This window comes from Anolis sagrei, chromosome 6, assembly GCF_037176765.1.
Source record: "Anolis sagrei isolate rAnoSag1 chromosome 6, rAnoSag1.mat, whole genome shotgun sequence".
NCBI lineage: Eukaryota > Metazoa > Chordata > Lepidosauria > Squamata > Dactyloidae > Anolis > Anolis sagrei.
In genome coordinates, this window is record NC_090026.1 from 73320241 (window position 1) to 73337939 (window position 17699).

Genomic DNA, 17699 nt, shown 5'->3' on the forward strand with positions numbered 1-17699 from the left:
ATCTAATAAAAATGCAAACCAAAACAAATACATTTTTTGAAAAAAAAATTATTGTGTAGATACAAGTCAAACTACAAGAAATACAATTAAAAATCCCTCCCACAGCCTTCCCAGCAGAATGTCCCTCATCCTCCTCAAAATGCCTGTCAGCAAAGGAATGTCACCTGCTTGTGAAAGCCTTCATTTTCTGCTTTTTGTTCTTTTTTCTCCATTGCCTACTTTTCTTTCTGCAATTTATTCAGCTTACTACTTCCTGCCCATCTCTCGGCAGATAATGGAAAATGCTTGTACAGTAGATATATTTTGAACAGAACACCTTTAGGAGAACTGTACACACCGCATCGATTTCAAGGGAGAAATAATCTTTCAGCATCTCATTTTTCTTTGTTAGAAAGTCGACAATATATTCAGCAAGGCCTTCCTTTGGACCGTCTTCTTCTGTCCAGCCACTTTCAACGTTCTCCAAGGCTAAGATGGCCAGATCATAGAGAGGAGCTGGTTCCTGAATTTACCAGATAAAAAATCATAACATAAGTACTATTTACTGTTCATGCACTTTTAAAAAATGTTTCATTCACTTTACAAGAAATATTTGCCACAGGGTTGTTGTAGGTTTTTTCAGGCTATATGGCCATGTTCTATAGGCATTCTCTCCTGACGTTTCGCCTACATCTATGGCAAGCATTCTCAGAGGTAGTGAGGTCACTACCTCTGAGGATGCTTGCCACAGATGTAGGCGAAACGTTAGGAGAGAATGCCTCTAGAACATGGTCATATAGCCCGAAAAAACCTACAACAACCCAGTGATTCCGGCTATGAAAACCTTCAACAATACAATATTTGCCACAGTTTTGTTTGGCATTTTCTTTTAAAAAACTATTTTGCAAGTTATATAAACTCTATGAAATATCCTTCAACTGTACAGACAGAATGTCAATATAAAACTGTAGAACATATAGAAAGAAAATCCATTGATGAATCTGAAGTGGTTTTACTGTTCCAAGTAGTAGCTAACATTCATTGGCATAAAAGGACAAAATCACTGGCTTGGAAAGGGAAACAAAAAGGCACCATTTATTTTTAACCAAACTGTTTCACAACTATAATACAATTGCACAATGCAAACAACAACAAGGTGTATGAAAAACAACAATAAGTAAAGTATGCTTAGCAGTTGGAGTTTCAAGTAGTTACCTTGAAATATCTTTAGAATGATACAAAAGAAGAATGTCCCATGCCTTAAAACAGCTGTTCATTAATTACTAAAATATCTAACTTAAGATCTTAAAATTGTATACTTACTGACAGTCTTAAAACTCCAAAGTTTCCAAAATCATAAATCAGGATCTGGTAAAACATTTCTTGACTTGAGAAAGAAGGAAAAATATGTTTTATGCCATCCTCTACTGTATATTTGACATCTATGCAGTAGCAGTAGTTATTTTTATCATTTCTAACTGTGAATACGAAGTAATGCTACAATTATGAAATACTTAGCACTAAATAAGCTTGTCTGAAGAAGATGAGAAGATTCCTAGTCTTCAAATTTATATATGCAATATTAATCAGTAGAAGAGGTACATAATTGCTATGTTTCTTGTGGCTAAAGAGGCATTATAATTACGAATATTAATTAATGAGGAATGTGGTTTTTAAAAAAACAAAAGACATCATTTATGAATGCTAATGTGATTATGGTACAAGTTGAAAAAGTTATTTTCTTACACTAATGTGTCTAATACAGTCTCAATCTGTTTACTAGATAAGTGAAAGTAAATTATTGCCTTGGAAATTTCTGAAAATTGATTCTAAATTGCTTCTCATTGAAGGTCTCAATAGTAATCAGAGGCTGAAATATATTAGCCTTTCCTATTCATAAATAAACTTAGAACATGTGTTGTTGAAGGCTTTCATGGCAGGAATGACTGGGTTGCTGTGAGTCTTCCGGGTTGTATGGTTGTGTTCCAGAAATGTTCTCTCCTGACGTTTTGCCCACATTTATAGCAGGCATCCTCAGATATTGTAAGGTCTGTTGGAAACTAGGCAAGTGGGGTTTATGTATCTGTGGAATGTCCAAGAACTCTTGTCTGCTTGAGGCAAGTGCAAATGTTGCAGTTGGCCAGTTTGATTAGCATTGAATGGTCTTTGGCAGAATCCTGTGTTGGGAGGTGTGTTAGCTGGCCCTGGTTGTTATTGTTTGGAATTCCCCTGTTTTTGGGTGTTGTTCTTTATTTACTGTCCTAATTTTAGAGTTTTTAAAATACCGGTAGCCAAATTTGGTTCATTTTTATGGTTTCCTCCTTTCTGTTGAAATTGTCCACATAATTGTGGATTTCAATTGCCCCTCTGTGTAGTCTAAAATGGTGGTTCTTAGAGTGGTCCAGCATTTCTGTATTCTCAAATAATATGCTGTGACCAGGTTGGTTCATCAGGTGCTCTACTATGACTGACTTCTCAGACTGAGTAAGTCTGCAATGCCTTTCATGTTCCTTGATTCTTGTTTGGGCAATGCTGCGTTTGGTGGTCCCTATGTAGACTTGTCCACAGCTGCATAGTATACAGTAAACTCCTGCAGAGGTGAGAGGATCCCTCACCATTCACACTTGCCTCAAACAGACAAGAGTTCATTCTCCCACCCTGGACATTCCACAGATATATAAACCTCACTTGCCTAGTTTCCAACAGACCTCACAACCTGAAAACATGCCTGACACAGATGTGGGCGAAACATCAGGAACATGGCCAATACAGCCTGGGAAGCTCACAACAACCTTGTATATTCTGTGGATTCCATAGGATGCTTCCCAGTTTCCACTTCCATTTTATTTGATACCAGTATTTATTTGATACTAGGATATACTGGTATTAAATGGACAACAGACATAGATAGCACTTTGTACATGGAATTGGATATGGAATTGACTGGAATGATGATACGGCTATTAATACTGTTTTTTACTGTTTTAATGAATGTTTTACTTATTGTTTTAATTGTTATTATATTGCTCTGTTATATGTAGTGGCATCGAATTGCTGCCAAATGTAAGTCTTCCTGAGTCCCCCTTAGGGGGTTGAGAAGGAACGGGATAGAAATACCAGAAATAAATAAATAAATAAATAAATAAATAATAGGGAACAAACATGTCCACAAAACCGCCCCCAACAAAAGATATGTCATTTGAACTTTTACAGCCTATGCATCTAGTAATAAAAAAACCATCATAAAGTAAATAAATCCAATTGCTAATTCCAACCTGAGAATCACATCCACAATTATAAATCCCCTTGTTGCAATAGATTTAAAAGTCTTTACATCTAGCAGTTAGAACTAATAATTGAAATTAATTTTTGTTTAAAATATATTTTTATTTTGTCATTTGTGCATGATATTCTTACTTATTTTGCCAAGAAAACCTAAAAAAATCCCCACTCAATAAGCTGAATTAAACAATCTTCAAAAACAGTTACTTTGACCCAACTCGGCTGTGAACTATTTTGTTTTTGCATCTTTCTGACTGATCTTCAAATTGGTTGACTAACAATATTTGTTCTTTACAAGATCAGCAAAATACATAAATAAGAAATGTAATCGGCTGAATAAAATTTGGTTGATTCAAGTAAAAATAGTAGTTCAAAATTCACCCTATAGTTTGAATCCAACTTAACCAGTGTATGCACCAGGTTGTTGTAGGTTTTTCGGGCTCTATGACCATGTTCTAGAAGCATTCTCTCCTGACATTTCGCCTGCATCTGTGGCAAGCATCCTCAGAAGTTTCATATCTCACAATCTCTGAAGATGCTTGCCACAGATGCAGGTGAAACGTCAGGAGAGAATGCTTCTAAAACATGGCCATACAGCCCGAAAAACCTACAACAACCCAGTGATTCCAGCCATGAAAGCCTTCAACAATACAGTGTATGCACCATCACTACCTTCCAGCAATGTAGGAATAGATTCCATTTGAATTAGCTGGTTACTCTTATCTTTCATTCTTCTCCATCTTTATGCAAGTTGTCCTCTGGTTTTGGGTAGTAACAGCTGCCACAAAGCACTTAAAAACTATGCTACTAGACAAATGCTGGAAAAATAGTGTCTCTTCTGATTTTCCCTCCTATGGCAAGCTTGTAAATCTGGGAAGCCCCCATTTTGTTTTGATCATAATGACAGGACTATTACCTGAGTTTTGTGGTGTTGAGAAGGTAAAGTTTTGTCTGATACTGTGCCAATGCCCACTGAGGGTTAATACAGCCAACAAATGAATGATCACGCAGCATCTCTTGAAGACCTGAGAGAACAAAAATCACCCATATTGAATCATTCTACCCCTTTCTAAGAAGCCTAGAGTCATGATCCCCAATGCGATTTAGATTTCACCTGCTGCTGTATTTCAAATACCCAATTTGAGCCAACTCTGACAATTTCTTCTACGCAGAAAATATATATTTGGAAGAAGTTAAATGCTGCTCACACTCTCCTTCAACTGGTAGGTTCTTTCTGCCTGTGAAATATATTTTTAAAGCAATCCCACATGCTGCTCTCCTGTATTAATTTTCTAGGACTCCAAGCATGAGCCATAAGATTTTTATAAGACACACTATTTTTAACAGAACATAAGAAAAGCAATAGTTTATAGTTCAACTACTTTGCACACAAATCTCAGAAATACTAATACAATAATAATAATCTTTATTTATACCCTGCCACCATTTCACCATCTCATCATCTAAGATCTACAGAGACACTCCCTGGAACACCTCAGCAAGCAAGAGTCCAAAAGTGGCAGGCTCAAACCCAGAACCTCAACAATGGCTGATACCCTTGGGCACACAAAAAACTGGGTGACTTGAAAGGTGCTGAACAGACTGCGCTCTGGCACCTTGAGATGCAGAGCCAACCTTAAGAAATGGGGATACAAAGTGGAATCCTCGACATGCGAGTGTGGAGAAGAGCAAACTACAGACCACCTGCTGCAATGCAACCTGAGCCCTGCTACATGCACAATGGAGGACCTTCTTACAGTAACACCAGAGGCACTCCAAGTGGCCAGCTACTGGTCAAAGGACATTTAATCAACTACCAAGCTTGCAAACTTCGTCTTTTGTTTGTTAAAAATGCAATACAACTGTTTGGTTTGCTCCTGACACGATAAATAAATACCATCTCACCAAAGGGGACTCAGGGCGGCTAACATAAGGCCAAGCCCAAAAATACAATACAACAAAATACAATACATGGCAATGAAAAATCACATCACAATAAAAAATACATAAAGTAATAAAAGAAACAGTTGCAAAATAATATAATGAGAGAAAAAAATAGAACACAATGGGCGGATAATGCAGAAGATAAAAATGATAAAACCCTGGATGAGATAGTAGTGAAAAACTGTATTTGTGAGGGAGGAGCTCATAAGGGATGAGCAGTGGGGTTAGGCCTCAAACCAAACAAACCTCAACATTTCATCAAGAAATGTAATTGGATCTATATAATTTTAATGCTATGATCAATAAACTCAAATTGTTTCATATATCCAGCTTGCTCTTCAAATTTTAGAACAAAAAGCTTAATTATTAATCATTAACTATTTAAAACCGTACATACTTGATACATCAATTTTTGCTTTGTTGTGCAGTTTGGTCGAGGTTTAGTCATACTTTTAAACTGAACTAAAGTCAACAGCATTTTTATTGAGATGTGTTCAATTGAGTTCCAGTCTGTTTTTCCACACTTAGCTGTCAGAACAGAAGTAACCAAGGGAATGTGGGCTACTTGGGAAACCAAGGGAAAATAATGAATCTCTAAAGCTTCCACATCTTAATGTAACTGTAGCAAGCACTTGAATACCAATCAGATTTCAGCTGCTTCTTATCTCAAGAACTTTGATTTGAAAAATATACATAGTTAGCTGATTGTGAGCCACTCAGACAAGGAATTTGGAATTTTCAAAATAAATATTTGCTGCTTGACTCCATTGTACAAGTAGTCATGAAGGATACACAAGTTCTCTTGTTGTTGTTGTTGTTCATTCGTTCAGTCATCTCCGACTCTTCGTGACCTCATGGACCAGCCCACGCCAGAGCTCCCTGTCAGCCGTCACCACCCCCAGCTCCTTCAAGGTCAGTCCAGTCCCTTCAAGGATGCCATCCATCCATCTTGCCCTTGGTCGGCCCCTCTTCCTTTTGCCTTCCACTTTCCCCAGCAAGTTCTCTTAAGGCCTACTATAGAGTTTCAGAACTAAAACCAATACACCACTATAACTTCTAAACATTTGGATAAACTGACTTTTCCACAGATTGAGGTGTTCCTGAAACATCTTAATATCCAAGGCACTTCCAATATGCGATTACATATATTGGCATGCCTAATTCTGACTTGGATCTCCTTCCAAATACTACAAAGAAACTGAGCACATCAAGCAATCTTAACACAATGCTATGAGCCAATTTATACTCTGAAAGTATACAAATTTGACCATAAGAAATCAATCCTTTCCTTGCAGATGAAAAAACTTATCTTCAAAGGTCTAGGAAAACATAAGAGCCACAGTGGACAGATAAAACAATAAGCTTGCCTGTATGGGCCTGGTTAGTAATTTCCTCTTGAAGGGTCAATACGCTGGTTAGGTTAATAATTCTCCTTCTTGGAGTACAGGCAGCGGTCATTTCCTGTCCTGTATCTTCCTCCATTTCCACATCAGTGTCTGTTCGCTGTCTTTTTCTGCAGCATAAAATAAAAGGCAAAGCATTCTGTTCTATTATACGTGTATGCAAGCTAAAATGAGAGTGCAAAGGGTGCTACTAGATTCAGATACTCAGATGTCAAATGTGACCATGCATCAATGCGAATTTGGCATTGCCTGGCAACGAGGGTGTGTGTGTGGGGGGGGGGGGAGGTGTGGCCCCACATTCCACATTGCCCGTTTCATTTACCTCATCCTGGGGGGGGGGGGGGGCAGACGGACATCCACTGCCCAGCTTCCCAGGTGATTCAAACGCAGCACGGAAAGCCTCCCCATGTTACCGCCATGGTGGCATACACCGAATCTTTTATAGTTTTATGACAGAGACCCACTGGGAGTAGTTCAACATCATGGGATGGGAGCCAATGGGCTCAGTCATAAAACTATAGAATATCTGGTGCATGCTGCTGAAAGTAACTCCACTTGATGATGTCGTAGGAGGGCATTTGCTTTATTAAGGTTTGTGGGCCTTATTAGGCCCACCTTAATAGATCCACTAGCTTTGTTGGATCTATATATGGATCTAGATAATAAATAATAATAACAATAATAAACTTGCATTGTATCCCTTCCCATCTCCCCTCTGGGGGCTCGGGATGGCTTGCAACATGGGAGGCAACCATTTAATGCCAAGACTATATAAAACAAAAAACAGATAAATTGATATAAAACAATTAAGCTAAACAATAACAATAAATAAAACATAATCATGTAAACCAATTCACAAATATTAAAAGCCAAGTCAATATGTGGGAAAAGTAACAAATGCCTCAGCTAAATCTTTGCTGGATTGTGCTCTATATGGGGCTCCCTTTGAAAAGTGCTTGAGAATGTTTTGCAGATGTGTGAAGCTATAAACTGGGAGAAGATTCATCCAGAACAGAAATGAAGGACTATAGAAGAAGGTGGCTTCATCTGATCTATCTTTCTCTGCTACCCACTTTTATGGAACTTGCACTTCTCTCTTTTAAAAATATATCTAAAGATTGAGCATTCATTATCCAAACTTCTGCAACACAAAATACTCCAGAATTGTCCACAAAAGTGGCTGAGATAGTGACAACATTGCTTTCCGATGGTTCAGTGTAGACAGACTTTGTTCCATGCATACAATTATTGAAAATACTGTATTAAATTACCTTCACTATATATGTATAAGGTGTGTGTGAAACATTAATTAATGTCATGTTTAGACTTGAGTCTCATTTCCAAGATATCCCATTATGTACATATATGCAAATATAGGTAGTCCAAAAACTCAACTACACTTGGCCTCCTTTACAATTTGGAGCCATCACTGTAGAGGAGGGCTCTTTTTGGTCCTTCTGCTGAATCATACAAATCGCCCTGAGTCCCTTTGGGGAGAGAGGGCAGGTTATAAATAATGTATTATTATTATTATTATTATATTCTGTTGCCCCTTTTAAAGAAGTGGTCTTACATGATTATTTCACTTTGCTGCTGTTTTTCACAAAAAAGGACACAGTTGACAGTATTGACCAGGAAGGAGGAAAATGAAAGGCCAACCTTATTTTCTCAACAGCATCTACAAATGTGCATAGCTCAGAAATATTCTGGGGAGATCATACTCACCTTGCAGGCACGTCTTTAAGAGGACTTGGTTGGTTTTTTTGTGGTTTTTCTAGTACGTCTTCAGCTTCTGCTGCTGAATTCAAGTCAGTGCATTCTTCCATCTCAAAATCTTGTAGTCGTGTGTCCTTACAACTTGTATTTTTGGAGTCATCTGATTGAGGTGCTGCTGCAGCAAGTCCAGGAGATGTAGATTTATTAAGCGGCTGAAGAAAAGCATCCAGTTTTTGGTCTCGAGAATCAGTCCGAACCATCTGATGGGCATAAACTTTATCTCCCCCTTGACCAACTGATGAATTTGTTGTCTTGACTATATCAGTTGAAGAGACAGTGGCACCTGGTAGCAACGTCTTCATTGAAGACACATAGGAAAGAAGAGAGGGAGCAATTCAACATCACTGGCACCATATGAGTCTCTCTCCAGCTCTTCTTGAACTAAGATTTATTGATGAGAAAAATTGTTGCAATTTTCAAATTAACATTATACAAGGTGCAGCAGCATAACTTCCTTTTTTCAAAGCTTAATAAAACCACCGGGCTGAAAGGGGTCATATGTGGGGAAAGTTTTAGAAGCCCTGATCTATGCCATGGCATTTTTGGTTTCTATGAATGGAAAGACTGCTTTACAGATTGACTGGTTTAATCAAGGAAGCAACAAGCCTATCTTAGCAAGACTTTAGCAGGACTATAATAAACAGGGTGTCTTGGAAATCTCCCAATCATAGGATTGCCATGAATTGAAGCCAACTTGGCAGAAATTAACAACAAAATCCAATTTATGCTGAGACGTCATGCTATAATTCTTTCCACATACAGAAGCAGCATGTTTACCTTCATTAAAGACTTAAGGAAGTTTTCAACTAGACAATCTACTCACCTGTGTGAAATACATTCTAGATGAGTTAGAGCCCAACAGTTTGCTCTCTATGTGTTGCTGCACACGTTCTAAGATGCTGTCTTCATGAAGAAAATGAACTTCATGCTTTGTAGGATGAACATTTACATCTACATTTTGAGGAGTTATTTCAAGGCTACAAGATATTTTAAGAAGACCAGAGGATATTAATAAAATGAAAGCAAGGTCTGTCAGAGTGAGCATTATAGCTAGATGTATAGTTTCTCTGAATGAGACAAAACAAAATACACTTTTTGCAGTCCTAATGAAGTTTTAAAACTAGACAAAAATTAATTTCACATCTTTCTTACAGAGGCAATACTGTGTTTGGCCATTCCCTGATTTTTCTAAGTTGCTCAAAACTCTCAACTTAAGACTATATCAAAACATCACTGCAGCAACTAAGATGATAGGGAGCCGCTTTCTAATTCTGTGCATCTGCATTACAGCTCTAGCACATCTAATTATGACAGAAAATGAGGTGAAATCTTCTGAACAGGGGCACACACAGCAAAAGAAACATTACAGAGGTGTTATCTCTTCCTTATGCTATCCAAAGATTGCTAGATAGATAGCTGGAGATTGGAACCTATCTTGTTCATAACTTGGGAACTGCCTATATTCTTAACTGACCAAAGTTAACAAATGGTCCTGAAAGATAATTCAATGTAGACTATTTTGAAACAATAATGAGAGGTGACCATGGCATGGATACCAAGCCCAGATCTGAATGCTCCAGACAAATACATGACCAACATGTCATTTTTAGTTGTGCAAACACACCTCAGATCATATTTGAAATCTGAAAAAAACCCTTGTCTACGGCTCAGTCCAAGAGCTCGCCCTAAATTAGGTGTATTTAGTTTCAGTTTATTTGCTCCCATTCAGCCTCAATCTAGAATATTTACAGTTTTCTTGGGCTCATAAAGGAAAAGTTGAGTACCGTTTTACTATTCAATAATAAATAGCAGTTATGTTACCTTATGTACAAAAATGGATGTGTGTTTTTGGGTAAGTAAGCAGCATATACAGTTTCTATTGCTTTACGCAACGCACTTGAGTCAACCAACCGATCTAGAAAGGAAATATAAATAGCAGAAGAGACAAATGAAGAAATTACTTTTCCTGTTATACTACTTTTAACCCCATCTCTCACAAAGTTTCAACTTTCACTGTTTTTGTCATTTCAGTAACTGGCAAATATATAGCATAATATGTTATCAATAAGTTTAAGAGCATCTCTATTAGACTACCAGTCTGTTTCCCAAGCATACATTTATTTTACAAATAAATAAAACTATCAACAATTGCTAGTTATCATGGCTATATATTAACTTTAAACCTCAAGGCAGGACCTTTCTCAATATCAGCTGTTGGGGAATCATGGCTGAGACAGGAAACTTTTACAAATGTCCTCCTTATAGGCATCCCATAGTATCTGGCTGGTCATTAATGGGAGCAAAAGTACACAGTAAACAGGCATTTCATATGATCCAACACTACTCAGACCTCACAACCTCTGAGGATACTTGCCATAGATGCAGGCAAAACATCAGGAGAGAATGCTTCTAGAACATGGCCATGTAGCCCAAAAAACCACAACAACCCAGTGATTCCAGGCATGAAAGCCTTCAACAATACTATTCAAGTTCTTATAAGCTCATTGACTTTAACTAAGTGACACTTACTGGTAAATGTATTCTACCTTTTCTAGATTAAGAATTTGCACTTCGACTAACAACTTTGCATAAAGATTACCAAATAAAAGTCTGAAAATGGGTGAGGTTCCTCTTGATTTCAATCAAAGTTTATCTAGTTTATCAGGAGATGCAACCCAAGACCTCAAGAAGTAACACACTGTAGCAAAAATGTATCTGAGATAGAAAGGGTCTATGGAAGGAGATTATCTTATTCCAGTATCTTCGATGCAGTGATACATTAAACACAACTCTGTTTCCTTTTTCCACAGAGACACTGGAAAAATTCTTAGTTTAACATCATATGACAATGTCTCTGGGTCCCCTAGCAGAGTGGTAAAGAAGAGATTTTGAATATAATTTTTACCTAGCCAGAATCAAGCTATGGTTATTCTTACTGTACATACTCATATAAGTCTAGAAAAGGTAGTTAAGAATCATTTTACAAATACAATTTCTAGATATCCTAGTCATCCACAAATCAAATCAATTGGGCCACACAGTGTACAGAAAACCTATGCACACAGATAGATACCTACATAAAAATTCCAACCATCATCCAGGTTAAAAAAGAAGCACAATAAAAGCCCTGATAGACTGTGCAAACAGGATCTGTGAACCCCAACTCCTCCAAGGTGAACTGAACCACCTAAACTGGGCTCAAGACGCTAATGGGTATTCTTATGATGGACATCAGAAGAGCTGCAAGACCAAGAACAAGGTCCTCTTGTTAAGGAAAAGGCCCTTGTTCAGAGACTAGAAGTATTACTTTCCATTAAGACTCCACCTTATAACACACTAAGAGAAACACTCAATTTTATACTTACGGTTTATGAAAAGCAAAAAGGTACATTTCTTCACCGAATAGTTTGCATTGGTCACATAACCCTTCATTTTAAAAGCCAGTGTTGCATCTTCACAGCCCACTTCAATCAACTCTCTAGAGACATTAAAAAACAAATTAATTTTCCCCTCCCTTCTCAGGAACTACTTCTCCAAGCAACTTCACACTCATATACCTTACGTATCCAACCAAGATTTAATGTTACAAAACCCTGATATGCAACAGAATATCCTTGAAGCTACTACAGATATTTCACAATGAACATACATAGTAAGAAACAGTTTCCAGATATTTTTTTCAGAGGTCAGTTAGAGGGAATCAGTGCGTTTTTTAGATTATTTTGGGATGGATGAAACTCATGCCCTTTCCACTCTACTAAGAGAAAGAGGTGGCTTCTTCTTCTTCTTCTTGTTTTTTTTTTTTTACAAGAGTCAAGTTACTGAATAGGTCAACTCGGTTTTTTGGAGGGCTTATTTTTTTTACTAAAATGTTTAGACATTTTGAACTAAAATGTCTAAAATGTATATGGGATATATCTTATATTATGATTCTTGCTTAGGTCCCTCTCTATCCACTCCATGTGGTTTACAACAAATATCATTCTTAATTTGAAACTTATAAATTTTAGTGGCAATTATTGCAACTCAATCAACAAATTGTGCAAATTGTATAAGTTGTAACAGTATCTACGTTTGAACAGCATCAGCTTTAGTTGGTGGGGGCGAGGGGGGGGGAGCATTTTTCACACAACACATCTAAGGACTACAGGTGTCACAGCAGTATCTCCCAAGACATAGTTTGGAAAGCTCTGATATAGAAGATTGCATCAACATGTAAGAGGTTTTACAAAGGAAAAAGGGAGGAAGTTTTACAGCTTTCAAACATCACAGAATAGCTAAAACTTCTGCAAAAAAAACCCTATTCTGTACAGCTTCCATCAGACAAGTAATGCCCTCTGTTCAGCACTGCTTCTGCTAGTGCAGCACAAGCTTTGGCTGTTCAAGCCCTAAAGCTGTATCTGCAAATTCTAAATTTAGTAACATTTTCACACTGACCTTTATGGTAATGCTGGCAGTAGGAGAACAGGCAGCAACCCATTACACTTGTTTTGTACTGTTTGTATAATAACAATTGCAGCTGAAAACCACACAGCATTGAGAAGGGAGGCCCTGGCACTATGTTTTCAATGGGCATGTCTTTAAACAGTTTTTAAAGAAACATTATTTACCCCAAACTCCTAAGACCCCTCCTCCAACTCCATTCATAAGAGTAATCTGAAACCTTTAGTACAATCACATATTCCCACTATCTTAAGCATACAACTAAGCGAACAATTAAGCATAAAGCACAGGGAAGCAAGCAACAGAATGAAATAATACAGGGAATAATGATGTTTTCCCATTTTTAGAATCATAATAAAACCAAATCACAATAATATCTGCCTCTCCTTGTGGATTGAGGCAGGGCACAACATCATTAAAACAAAAAGATAAAACACTATTAAAATACATATAATAGAATACACATAGCTAAAAGGCCGCTTAAATTCACTGATGAAATGCAAAATTCACAAGTTAAAATTGACTGGGGAGGCCTTATGTACTATTCTACAACTCAGACTATGAGCTTATCAGAGCAGAGAATATCTCTTTTTTGGTGGTGGGGAGAATAACATTTTTATTAACAGCAGCTTAAAGACTGGTAATCATATATGGATGTTAAGAAATCAGGCACAATTAGCAGTGGGCATTCAGTGGAGTCACTTAAAATTATTTTTGAGAAGCAATCAGTGATAGGGTATTATGAAAACAATTATGAGATTAACTATGGGAAAAAAATAGAAAGAACACCCTCTCCGGAAACAAAATATCATATGAAATTTTTCTAGGGGTTTAACTATCATTTCCATTTCTGGGACTGATTGTGACAAAACAAGGGTTTAATTAGTGGAATTTTCCTGCCACTATTTCAGTCTTTGTAAGGTTGGCATTTAAGTTAAGTTTCATGATAAGCATACCTGCTAACAGCATTTCCAAACACAGATCTAATGTTGTCAACAGTCGTCGCATTTGACAGTGTCCTGACATCGGCCACTGTTTCACCTTGCTAAAAACAGAAAACATTACCAAATTTGCTGATATAATATACCAAAATAAAGCAGTGGAAGAGCTAGGCTGAATGGAAGTTTATCAAACACATTTATGAAATCATTTTTAAACAAACTAACAAACAAACAAAAGGCTTCATCTTGCCAGAGAGGAATATTCACAGAAATTTTATCAGCATTTTGGCTCAATAGGGTACATTTTGTCTGGGAAGGTGAGCCTATAAATGAACACACAAATCCTGCCAAGATATCTTATTAAAATGCATTAGAGGGTCCCTAAGCAGTTTCAGTGCTGCCTTTCTCCACATGATATTGGGCACCGCAATGATCACAACTACTGCTTTAAGAATAGTAGTCTTACTTACTTTTTTAACAGAAAAACTGACACCCGAGTTGTGAATGGCATACCTGGCAAGAAGGAAAGGCATATACAAAACTCAGTATGTAAACTAGTGAATGGCAGATTCCCAAGCACACAGTGAACAAATCATATAAAAACCGTCTGGTTTCCTTAGCCTTTCATTTAAATCTGATTTTATTTGAGGATGAAACTAGATGTCATGAAAGAAATGTGACTGCTGTTAAAAATGACAACATGTCAACCTCACTTCTCTGATTTCCTAACAATACGAATAAAACCAAGTGTATGCCATAACATTATTTTGTTATGAGTTTATCTGTCTCCAAAAGCAACAATCTATGCAAGTGGGGGGGGGGGGGGGCTGTGGAAAGGTAAAAATCACACTAGTCTGACAGGAAACCCTGCTCCCGCAACTCTGACAACAGAAAACACTACTTAGGGGGCATGAATGCATTTTCACCATGTTAGGAGACTGTCCTGAACCATTGTAGACTTGAGAGAAGCCATTGTAACAACAGGAAGTGAGAAGTTGTTTCCTGTTTACATTCTGTTTTGAACAAATTAAGGCCTCTCCTGGCCTACAATTGCCCTGTGAGCTGCAAACGAGCCACATGCCCTCAGAGAACACTGTATAGAAAAACAATTTCTTGATATTAATTGGTCAGACTTTCCATTATATTCCTTGACTGCTTTTGCTACATTTCTCATTATTAATACTGCTTCATTTCTTCTTAAACTTTTCATTGGACTTTGATTTCTCGATTATGTGGTTTTAACTTCATGTTTTAATTGTCTAAATGTTGTTATGTTTTATGATCTAATTGATAGTTATATGTTATGGTTGTTTTATATTAGGTTTTATATGTATGTAAGGCATTAAATTTTGCCATAAATATGTTGGAAACCGCTTTGAGTCCTCCCCTGGGGTGAGAAAAGTGGTATACAGTGATGTAAATATATAAATAAAACTGTATGAGCAAAACAATGTTCTCATTAGCACTGAGTATTTCAAAGTTTATGTTTCCATTTCTTGTTTCACAATGTCTAGTGTGCACTGATTTATGCTTCTCACATTCCATGTTTCTATAATATGTGTGGTATAGCTCTGAACTTTCCTTTCACTTCTGAACAAATCAACCGCTGAATGTCCATTTGGCTTTCATCCAGTTGTACAATTAGCCACAGCACTACGTGTGCTTGTCTTCTACTGTAATCACCATCAATCCATGTTATGATAGCCACTGAGAAGAATGGGACGTGGAATTCTAACAATCTCTGGAGAGTCACGAAAAATTCCATTCCAAACATAAAATTAAGCAATTGCCTGGGAAGTGTATAACCATTTACCATCTATGTGACTCACAAAAAAAAATCTAAAGTGCATATTTTGATCTCAGCAACATTTTCTTGGGCTTTCCTTCTGTTGGATTTATAGTTTGGAACAGAACTTCATGATGCTGAGGAGTACAAATTGAATAAACGCACTTCATTCAATTTTTATATAGACATTCATGGAGTTCTTTTCCAATTGAAAGTGAATGTTAGGTAAAAGAACTATGTGAATGTTCAACTGGCTTCAATGGAATGCTTCTCAAGCCCCAAACCATGATCCAGCTGTACTTGTGCCAGTATACTGACATCAGCATAAAGGCTTATCTGTTACTATATTAGGGTCCTCATTTGTCATAATGTCATTCTTGGCTAAACGTACAAGAACATTCAACATGAAACAAAAACATGCAGAGAGTTGAAAACAGTTACAGTATGCTCCATTAAAGAAAAATCAATTACCTGCTCACAACATCCAGTATTTTTGCATACTCTTCACTGGGGTTTTTTAAAGCTTTTCTCCTAGTGGTTACATTGTAAAATAGATCCTCAACCTACATAAAGAAGCAAAGAGAGAGCTGTGAAGCACAGAAAGACCTTTAAACAGTAACTTCGATTACTCTCAGAACTCTTCGATGCTGCCAAAAAGAAAACTATATCCAACACATAGGGTGGCATAATGATTTGTCTCCAAATTTAGAAAACATTATTCATTATCTTGATATTAACTTACTATATATCCTCATGTATACCCCAAACACATGTATAATTAGAGGGCAGGTTCGAGAGCCAAAATTAGATTTTGATATGATCTGTAGTAAGTTGAGGGAAAGCACCAATGTGGCCTCAAGGGACCAGCCACTCCTGCTCAGCACCACCATTTCCCTTCCCAGACGTTCAAAAAGGCCAGAAGCAGCATCACAGTGAAGAGAGTAGAAGGGATTGATGCTTCTTTTAGGTTCTCCTGGGATGGATTAAGCTTTTGCATTTTGCCACTTTGCTCAAAGAAATCAATGGTTTCATTTTTGATGAGAGTTAAGGTACAGTACTCCCTCTGACTTGTGCATAAGTTGACCCTGGTTCTAGGGGTTGATTTTTTTTACTAAAATTTCTAGTCTTATACATGAGTATATGGGGTACAAATCAGATGGGTGAGGAAACTCCAGAACATTTTCATTCTACAAATACTGCTTCCCGTTTCTGTTTGTTCTAACTCCATTCCTTATGGGATAGATACAGAAATCATTTCATGGTAGATCATTACCTAAAATTAGAACATTTTAATAAGATCTAATAACATTTTATTGTTATATAATCATTTTCAGCTCAAATTCTGATCTGCATGCCTCCTCCATTTGTCTGAGGTATATGAAAACTTCAAATTCATTTTTATTATACCGTGACAATGTAATACAAGAAGTTAAATGCGTCACATTCAAATAGGTATTGTGTAATTTAGATGTCTTGAATCTGAAATTAAAACATATTTAATTGGCATTGCTCTTTTGCAATAAGTTTCCGGGAAGTCTCTGCTATGTCAGAAAAGATACCAAAGTAATTAAGAATTTACCAATGCCATTAAAGCAGGAGTTTTAAAAACAGGCCACTCACTGTGATCTGAGTTCCCTGGTTTCCAGCACAAGGTTTGGGGGCAGATTTCAATTTTCCATCAGAATAGTTTGCCCTAAAACCAAAATAAAATGAAAATTCAGATTACCCACAAGATATCTCCACAAGGATTATTTCATGTTAATAACACTTCATGAAAAGATGACAAATTCTTTATGAAGTCCAATGATCTTCTCCAGGGCTGTCAAACTCATTTTATGGAGTGCCACATTAGCCTTATGGTTGCCTTCAATATGTCGTTAAATCCATGGATGGAGAATCCGTGAATACAATTATAACTTTTTTTACACAGTGGTCAGGGCTCTTTAGGTTTTACCCAATTCAGGTCCCCAGATGTTATTGAATAACTTCCCCCATCACTTTTAATTATCTGCCACGTGGACTGGGGATAATGAGAATTGCAAACCAACAGCACTTGTGGCTCTGAGGCTGGGGAAAGATAAAAGGAGATTTTTAAACCAGGTGTCATATCCACAAGCTTTGTATCTAAATCCAAACCCTATTATT

The 17699-nt window shown here is 37.1% G+C and overlaps 1 protein-coding gene across 2 annotated transcripts in view; it reads right to left on the minus strand.

Annotated features, from left to right (window-relative positions):
* Positions 1 to 17699, minus strand: part of MLH1 (mutL homolog 1) — a 29701-nt gene that overhangs the window by 3878 nt on the left and 8124 nt on the right. For both annotated transcript variants that reach the window (XM_060781671.2, XM_067470191.1), the window contains exons 5-16: positions 17175 to 17247; positions 16026 to 16117; positions 14239 to 14281; positions 13784 to 13872; positions 11750 to 11862; positions 10206 to 10299; positions 9208 to 9361; positions 8334 to 8680; positions 6573 to 6718; positions 4178 to 4286; positions 1303 to 1366; positions 338 to 502 (exon numbers count right to left, since the gene is read on the minus strand). In XM_060781671.2, the coding sequence (XP_060637654.2) occupies positions 338 to 502; positions 1303 to 1366; positions 4178 to 4286; positions 6573 to 6718; positions 8334 to 8680; positions 9208 to 9361; positions 10206 to 10299; positions 11750 to 11862; positions 13784 to 13872; positions 14239 to 14281; positions 16026 to 16117; positions 17175 to 17247 (1489 nt within the window). The remainder of the gene's footprint in view (positions 1 to 337; positions 503 to 1302; positions 1367 to 4177; positions 4287 to 6572; positions 6719 to 8333; positions 8681 to 9207; positions 9362 to 10205; positions 10300 to 11749; positions 11863 to 13783; positions 13873 to 14238; positions 14282 to 16025; positions 16118 to 17174; positions 17248 to 17699) is intronic.